This window comes from Centruroides sculpturatus, unplaced genomic scaffold, assembly GCF_000671375.1.
Source record: "Centruroides sculpturatus isolate CEXI.00-Female unplaced genomic scaffold, Cexi_2.0 scaffold91, whole genome shotgun sequence".
Classification (NCBI taxonomy): Eukaryota; Metazoa; Arthropoda; class Arachnida; order Scorpiones; family Buthidae; genus Centruroides; species Centruroides sculpturatus.
This window is the reverse complement of record NW_019384299.1, coordinates 1054748-1063693: the sequence shown is the minus strand read 5'-3', so window position 1 is coordinate 1063693 and position 8946 is coordinate 1054748. Positions and strand designations below refer to the sequence as shown.

Here is an 8946-nt window from a genome sequence, read left to right as displayed (position 1 = left end):
TATTACCGATATGTTATCGAAAAGAAAACGTGTTGTATTATCATTAAAAGACAAATTGAAGTATTTGTTTCGATTATCCGAATTTTTCCTTATCCGGACTACCTTCATCCCCCTTCCCAATTAGTCCGGATAATCGAGGTTCTACTGTACATAAACAAATGTAAAATTTAATCATGATATGGGTGTAAATGTATTCTGGTGAAATATGTAGTGGGAGTGTTGTCACCCACTCATCCTACTTTCAATCTAGAAAAACATAACCAATAAAAAATATGTTAAAATTAATTATTTCTTCTTTCTAAACATAAGACAGTAAAGAAATAGAACAGAGGATAAGACAGTAAACAAATAGAACAGAGGATAAGACAGTAAACAAATAGAACAGAGGATAAGACAGTAAACGAATAGAACAATTACGAATTTTTTTTCCCTATTTATCATACACGTCTCCAAATTTTTCCGTTTTCTATAATATAAACTGTAGGATATTCATTTTTTTTCTTGTTAAATTTATTATTAATTTCGTTAATCGATTAAAAAAATATATTATGAAATCTAATAAATATAAAAAATAAATATATATATTTATGCCAAACGTAGTGTATTTATAAAATAAATTAATTACGTTGAACTGTTTTCGGTATTATGATACCTCTATTTTCCTTTGTTATTCGAAAAACAAAATATTTACGCGTGTTTTTCAGTATTATTATGTTTCAGTGGAATGTACAAATGGTGTATATATACCCTTTGCTATAACCTGAATACCACTATTGCCATAAACCCATTTCTAGTTGATCAAGTGAAGAATAGACCGAATCGGCAGTAGGATTTTTCAATTTTTTATTTTAATTCCTTTCTCTATTGTGAGAGATCGGTTTAACACGTCATTCAGTTGGTGCCGAGTATCTTCCTGTATAAACGAAACATCTACAGAATGAAAAGGTGTACCATGGAGAAGACACTAATTAACTTCTTATTACTGTCTTTTGCAATATGCCAAATCTTTGCAGAACCTCCTACTCCTATAGAAGTAACTAATTCAATAAATGGAACACTTGGATCGTTTTATGAATTTATGTCTGACCTACACAAATTCGAACGTCAATGGAGAGAATGCCGCGAAAGTAAAGGAATTGAATACGTAAAGTGTTTTTAATACAATCTTTTGTTGTTAATATTTAATAAATTATAATTATTATATATTATATCTTTTGTTTACAGGGTGATAAACCGTTACTTCGAGCTCATTGGGATAAATGCGCATCTTCTAATACAGTTGAAATCAAATCTCTGTTTGTTTCTCCAGATCCTATTGTTGTTCCCGGTCCCATAAGACTGAACTATGATATGGCTATTGTAGCTAACATATCTTCGCCATTACAAGTAAAAAATTTTCTATTTAAATTTAAAAATTTCGTGTATAAATTAATACAGTAGACCCCCCCCCTATAACACTGTTGATAATTCCGTGTTATTTGAGTTCCACGTTGTACGAATCACTTAGATTTTACAAATACATATACCGGGCTGTGAACGGCTCATGTATTTGTAAAATCTAAGTGACTCGTACAACATGGAATTCATATAACACGGAATTATCAAAAGTGTTATAGGAGGNTACGCCACTCTTTTAAACACGGTGTATGTGCCTAAATAACGAAATTTTTTCTATTTAATGGATATTTTTTGTAATTTTACATGGTAATTTAGGATTTTAAGTACAGTATACAATTATCATGTGCTATGTGCCGTATGTTTTGGTTTTTAGTACAATATAATATAGTAAAATAGTAGTCTTCCACTCGCCAGTCTGACATTTTCATTAATTTTATTAATTTTTTAAGTGTTTAGACGATATTATTTTAATATGATGTTAAAAAAGACAATTGCTTACAAAATAACGGGCATAGATCAGCACCTTCTATGTTTTGTATTGAAAAAAATCCAGTAACGAGTTGCTTACTTTCCCGGCAACATTTAAAATGTTGGTGGAGCCATCTGTTATCGTATTTTTATTTTAAAATTTTTTATATTTTTAACTATTACAAACTAGCAAAAAGCTTAATTTTGAAGTTAGGGATGGGTTTTATAAAAAATTAACGAATAAAATCTTAATCTAGTCCGACTCCACTCGTAATACGACACACGACTCGCCTCTATCCCTCAACCTCTTGACCTTTAACCACCAAAATTTAACATCGCCGAACCTCATGATAGACAAACTTCCCTGCAAAATTTCAGAAATTTCTGATAAAAAGCACGGGAGTTATTAAGCTTGTAAACCCCCCACACACACAAACATCCATACATACAGCAAAATCAAATACAGGTTTAAAAATACCATTTATTATTAAATTAATGAATATTTATTACACAGTTTTCTTTTAATTCATTCCAATGTTAATGGGATTGAAAACTGGAAATCATAACAAAATAACTCTTTCTCTTTAGAACTTCCCTTCACTTCAATGTAAAAATCGCCATCTTTAAGAAAAAACGGTAAAGGAACGTTGGGTATTTTAAAAATAGTGTCGAGACCATATTCTCCCTAAAAATAATACAACATTTTTATTGTTATATACATTTAAATTTAATAATTTTAATTATAAACATACCTGAGAAATTGGACATTTACAAGGCAATTTAGCGTTGATAATGGGTGCAGGACATTTTCTAGGAAACAGTGCACAAACATCTGAATAGGAACAACTTCCTACATTCTCCATGCAGGGGATTTTAATCCAAAAGTATGCTATTTTTTTATGAACATTTAAAGAAATCTATAAAAAAAATTCAATAAATTCCTGTGTATCATTAAATATATATGTACTGTATTAGGGGATTAGACAATGCATTATATGGGCCATCTTTCTAGGGGTACTATTGGAAAAAAACCACTATTTAGGTTAGATAAGAAGAGAAAACCAGAGAAACCTTTAGGATCGAACTAGTGTACGGTAGTGTTATTCACTAGGCCATTAGTGGGCAAATAAAGAAGGAATAGTAGTTTTATAATTGAGCATAAACATATATTAAATTATACAGTAATTAAAAACTTTATAAAAATACTAATTTATATACAAAATTATTAAATTTAAATAGAAAATTTTTACTTGTAACGGCGATGATATATTTGTTTTGACAACCACATTAAAGCTAAGTTTTACAGAATCAGGAACAATGGCCGGATCTGAAGAAACATTCAGAGATTTTATTTGAATTATATTAGAAGATGTACATTTATCCCAATAAAATTGAAATGACGGTTTATCATTCTGTAAACAAAGAAACATATAATAATTATTATTTACTAAATATTAACAACAAAGGATTGTATTAAAAACACCTTACTTTTTCGTGGATTTCTCTCCATTGACGATCGAAATTCTGTAGATCAGACATAAATTTATAAAACGATTCAAGTGTTCCATACGTTGAATTAATTCCTTCTATAGGAGTAGAAGGTGTTGCATAGATTGGGCACATTGCAAAAGACAGTAATAAGAAGTTAATTAGTGTCTTCTCCATGTTATACCTTTTCGTTCTGAAGTTGTTTCGTTTATACAGAAAGATACTCGGCACCAACGGTTAAAGAGTGAGGGATTAAAATAAAAAAAGGAAAGTCCTGCCGCTGCCACAGTCTATTCTGCACTTGTTTCAGTTAGAAATGGGCTTATATGTGTTAGGATTTTAGCTTCATACCTTTTCTACGAACTCTTGAGAATGTTATGTTAACGAATAACACGTGTAAACATTTAAATAAAGGAAAATAGAGGTAACATAATACTGAAAACACTTCAACAATTTTATAAATGTGTTTATCATAAATACTTTTCTTATAATCGATTAATAAAATTAATGGTAAATGTGAGGCTCCGGAAGTGGGTCGAAATTCGTGCACAGAAAATGTTTTAATTTCGTATGAAAAAANGATAATTCCGTGTTATTTGAGTTCCACGTTGTACGAATCACTTAGATTTTACAAATACATATACCGGGCTGTGAACGGCTCATGTATTTGTAAAATCTAAGTGACTCGTACAACATGGAATTCATATAACACGGAATTATCAAAAGTGTTATAGGAGGTCTACTGTATTTTAGTATGGTTTTTAATTACCGTATAATTTAAAATACACTGCTGGCAAAGTAAAATGCAACACTTGCTATATCTAGAGGCTTACATGGTGTTGCATTTTACTTTGCCAGCAGTATATGTTTATGTATCGTAAACAACACTGTTTTACGTAATTTAAATTACATAAATATAAACTCCAGTTTATAATTCACTTAAAGCAAGAATGAATTTTATCTTTTGCTACAGATTTCTTTAAATATTCAGAAAAAAATATCATACTTTTGGGTTAAAATCCCCTGCATACAGAATGTAGGAAGTTGTACCTATTCAGACATTTGTTGGCTGCTTGATAGTGTATGCTCTCTACCTTGTGTGAAAACTATGTTATCTTGTGAATGTCCAATTCCTCAGGTATGTTTAAAATAATTCATATAAATCTCAGTCTTTTACTATCATTTCTATGAGGAATTATCACACATTGAAGCTTAAAATTATGTGATAACTCCTCATAAAAGTAATTACTAGATGATAGTAAAAGATGGGATTTAAATTACATTTATGTATTAAAAATTTTACATTATTTTTAGGGAGAACATCGGCTCAATACTGGTTTTGAAATACCGAACATTCCTTTACCATCTTTTCTTGGTGGCCAGTATTACATTAAAGTGGAGGGAAGTTCCAATGGAAAACCGTTGTTTTGTTACGACGTACAGTTTTCAATTGAAATAAATTAAGAGAAAATGAATAATACGAAATTGTACTTTTTTAAACCCTGATTTATTTTGTTTATTTCTTACTTCTATTATGTAATACTTATATAATGAAATCAACTTGAATAAAAGTTGTATGATATATAAAGTTTCGATTTTATTAAAGCTTACTTCTGCTTTCCTAAGATTTCTAAATGCCAATTATATCTGTACGTAACAGTGAAACACAAGGCACGAAGTTTGTAAAAGGATACATCATTAAAACGAGAGAAACAAGATGGCCGCTTTGGTGACATGTGATTACTGTACTTTACTGTCGCCCATATAATCGCATATTAAAGCATAGCTGACAATCCGATTTAAGGTTCCAAATTCGAATCTTAAAACTATTCTAGGCATTATATGTGTAATAAATGGCATAAAATTGATATTCATATGCATGATTATATTTACTATGGTATAAAAAGTGATTTACCATATAAATCTTTTATATTTGTAATTTTTAATGTGAATTGGCCCTGGCTGTCTTTAGTCCACATTATCTTAGATAATCAGGGTTCTACGGTATTACTATTATTACAATTAGGGAAAAGATTATATAGTTAATCACCTATGGAATTTCGGGACTTTGAGTATACAGGGTGTTTTTTTTTTTAAACTGACGGTACTCAGAAGCATCTGTAGAGCAATCTAACAGCCGGATTGTCGCCAAATTTGGATAGTGACTAAGGACGACCTCAATAAGTAACACCTCAATATCCTGCTCGTCTATATCTCTTAGTCCTGCTGTATCGATTAGGTTAACAATTTGGTCAATCTAACGATATAGTGATAGGTTCTTTTCTTTGCGAATCCTTTCAAATTCCGAACACAAGAAAATGACTGAAGCAAAATTTAGATCTTTTACATAAGATCATTAATTAAAGATCTTGGTGCTCATCGTATATTTCATCACACTTGCAATATGGCAGCTGGTGATTTTTTTGTTTTGTTTTGTTTATGGAGGGCACGAATATGGAGGTTTATGGAGGATTGTTTTAATCTTACCCATGCTTAGTTTCTGAAGATCCACAATTTGGGCTGCCGGGCTGTCTTGACACATGAGGTACAGATTCTTGAACAGTTCAAATCAGGTAGACTGAAGTACTAACCGTTCAAACATCCGGCTGTCACCTTCTTATAGTGACAATTCCGTATAAACAGTTTCTTATAGACCAGTGTTTCTCAACTGGGGCGATATCGCACCCATGTGAACGTTTTTCCATGTTGAGGGGGGCTATTAGTAACAATTCATATTTTGGTAGCGAAAAACAATTTTTTGGGCGATATAGTAAAACATTATATTAAGAATAATTAGATATTTTTATATCGTACAATAATTAAACAAATAACATTAGACTAGCCAATAGTCTATTCAATGCAGTACGAATTTGGCGTTAGCCTTGGCCCTGGGCATCGGTATTTTGAAGTAAAGGGGGCGATACTACGTAACGGTTTTATTGAAGGGGGCGACGATTTGTTAGAGGTTCACAAACACTGTTATAGACACTTGAACATAAATTGTTTTTAGTTGGCCTGCAATGTAACATATCTCTTACATAATATATTATTTCAATGAAATATTGCTATTCGATGTATACCATTTTGTTCACGACGCGTTTTTGGATTTATTGCCAATTATTTGTAACACGACTAGCAGGCTGCCGGATTTCAACGAACTTGGGTAAAATTTATACATATAACACATAAAAAAGATGGATGGGAAACAGAGAATATCTCGCTTGGAAAGAGTTATAACAGTGTTTGTAAACACTGTTATAACTTGGAACGAGTTTGTGCCGGTTCCTATAGAATCCGGCCATAAAATTAATCGATTCCTAGACTAATTCGACTCAACATTTCCAAAACACGTATATTTTTTTTAGAATAATCCGTATAAACTATGCTGTAAACAAAAAATTGTGGGATTACTTACCGAGTGTGCACCGTTCGACGTCGCCATTGCTTAAGCTTTTTTACGTTGCAGAGCAGCGCACCAAACGGCGGGCGCGATTTCTCATAAGTTATTTTTCTGCGAAAACTTCGTTGAACTTTGGAGACATCATTAATATAAATAATTTTTACGGCCGCTAAATAAGAAATGTTTCTTTCAGAAAGAATGTATAAAATTAATGCTGAATTAGACTTACGGTACCTAATTTACATACTGTACAGACGATAGTAAACTCAATTTACCCGCCTAAACTCTCCGTAGCGTGGCGCTGGACGGTGGAAAGTAGTTTGGCTGCCCAATGACGTTTTACCGAATTATAGTTATTTTTACCATGTTTGTATGGATACCGTCGCAATTTTTTCGCCGTCATATAGGAATCCGAACTATAGGAACCCGTGTTATAGGGGGGCCACTGTAACGATATCTGTAATCGGGAAACGGCTTTATCACCAGACGATCTGTACAAACCTACCTACACCAAGTTGATTGCCCTGGAACAAACTGGAGCCGCACAATTCAGACAGTCCGCGTATTTTTTCAACAGACCACGTATACATCAGGAATGTACGAGATTTCTGTGTACCGCTTATTTAAGGCCCACTTGGGTGAAGACAGAAGATGCCATTTGCATTAATTTTAAAATCAAAATGAAAATTTATATTTTGTTTAAATATCGGATTTATGTCTTCAATTTAATAAAATGATTTAACAAAACGTTATTAAGTGAATATAATATATGTATCAAAATGAAACTGCTTAATAGTTTTGAAAAAGACAGCTTCACAAAATTTGGAAAATTCTAAATCAGTGAATTAAACAATTATAATATTAGAGAGGTTGAGGCTGAGGTTTAAAATGTGAAAACGTGTACATCGGACGTTTAGCGCCGCTTTCCTGTAAGCCTAGAAGTTTGACAATGGTGTTTGGATAGTCAGTGGAAACATGCTTGACATTCCAAACACTATTGTCAAACTTCTAGGCTTATAGGAAAGCAGCGTTGAATGCCCGGCATACATGCTTTCACGTTTAAAACTTCGGCCTCAACCTTGTTATTAAATATATATTACATAAGCTGTACTAAAATTTATATTTTGTTCCATTTGAAATGGAGAATTGTCAAGTAAATATGAATCATCTTAAATAATAACAGTTAATTTACTACTTTTTAATAATCTTAATAATAATAATTTATATAAATATGTTCACATATATATTTGACATTTAAATTCAATATGGTATCTATTCACATTTATTTATGCACTCATGTTTATCATATTGTAATCAATCTTTTACCTGTTTTGATATTTTAAGTTTGTAGTGTAAAACAAAAGAAAATTAAGACAAAATTTAAAAACTAAATCTATAGCAAATTACATATTTTTATGTTCTCTTCATATGCCATATCAGGTCACCCCAATGTCAGCGAACACCCGGTGCAGGTTAGCATGGATTAGTTTGTGCACCAAGTGATGTCCTGGGGGAAGTTAGTACCAGAATGGTTCCCCCATTGCCTTCTCTAGATATTCAACGTTTTCTTGAAATCCAAAACCAGCATCTCATCAATGTGTTTTTAATTAATGTTATTTGTTCCACCTTCTTACAACTGCACTTGCTTATAATATTTGTAATTATCATTTTCTTGTAAGACAAAACCAGTCAGTCCTATCTATGTATTTTATATTGTATTTGTGTAACTTGTAAATTTTCTTGTTTTATTAGTAAATGTGTCACAGGTGATTGTAAGCCCTTCCCAAACCTTTCCATTTTTTCTACCTTTTCTCTCCCTTCTCACTTCAATTTCCTAATCTACTACTACTACTACTTTTTTACCTTTTTATTATACAAGTACTCAGGGCTAATAAAGTCAGACAGCTCTCTGACACTATATTAAAAGAAAGAAAAAAAAAAAAAAAAAAAAAAAAGAACATTAAAGATGTGGTGAAGAGGCGACAGAATTCAGGGACAAAAACTTTTTGAGGCTTCTCAGAACCTCCTGTCGCATGGTGTATCTTTGGGTGGGCTACTACAATGTCGCGAGGTTTTTTTTTTGTGTGTATTGTTTTATATTATTCTTGTAATTTGTAAATGTTTTATCATTTCTTATTTGTTAATCTTAATTTTATTTTTTTCTATATAATATTTCAATTATATTTATTCAC

At 31.6% G+C, this 8946-nt stretch overlaps 2 protein-coding genes across 2 annotated transcripts; one reads left to right on the top strand and one right to left on the bottom strand.

Moving 5' to 3' along the window:
- Nucleotides 1-625: 625 nt before the first annotated feature.
- LOC111631191 (ganglioside GM2 activator-like) lies at nt 626-4872 on the top strand. Its single transcript, XM_023375424.1, has 4 exons — nt 626-1144; nt 1225-1386; nt 4328-4492; nt 4669-4872. The coding sequence occupies exons 1-4, from the start codon at nt 938-940 to the stop codon at nt 4816-4818; spliced, it is 684 nt and encodes a 227-aa protein (XP_023231192.1). The 5' UTR covers nt 626-937; the 3' UTR covers nt 4819-4872.
- LOC111631276 (ganglioside GM2 activator-like) lies at nt 2328-3798 on the bottom strand. Its single transcript, XM_023375525.1, has 4 exons — nt 3355-3798; nt 3117-3278; nt 2619-2783; nt 2328-2551 (listed from the first exon to the last, which is right to left on the bottom strand). Exons 1-4 carry the CDS (start codon nt 3529-3531, stop codon nt 2393-2395), a joined length of 663 nt encoding a protein of 220 aa, XP_023231293.1. The 5' UTR covers nt 3532-3798; the 3' UTR covers nt 2328-2392.
- Nucleotides 4873-8946: the final 4074 nt, after the last annotated feature.

Excerpts from the sequence above, each read along its gene's own strand:
- LOC111631191 (XM_023375424.1), top strand. The coding sequence starts at position 938 with ATGAAAAGGTGTACCATGGAGAAGACACTAATTAACTTCTTATTACTG. Across the intron at positions 1,387-4,327 it reads ACATATCTTCGCCATTACAA|ATTTCTTTAAATATTCAGAA; the intron begins GTAAAAAATTTT and ends CTTTTGCTACAG. Across the intron at positions 4,493-4,668 it reads GTGAATGTCCAATTCCTCAG|GGAGAACATCGGCTCAATAC; the intron begins GTATGTTTAAAA and ends CATTATTTTTAG.
- LOC111631276 (XM_023375525.1), bottom strand. The coding sequence starts at position 3,531 with ATGGAGAAGACACTAATTAACTTCTTATTACTGTCTTTTGCAATGTGC. Across the intron at positions 3,279-3,354 it reads GGAGAGAAATCCACGAAAAA|AATGATAAACCGTCATTTCA; the intron begins GTAAGGTGTTTT and ends CTTTGTTTACAG. Across the intron at positions 2,552-2,618 it reads GTAAATGTCCAATTTCTCAG|GGAGAATATGGTCTCGACAC; the intron begins GTATGTTTATAA and ends TATTATTTTTAG.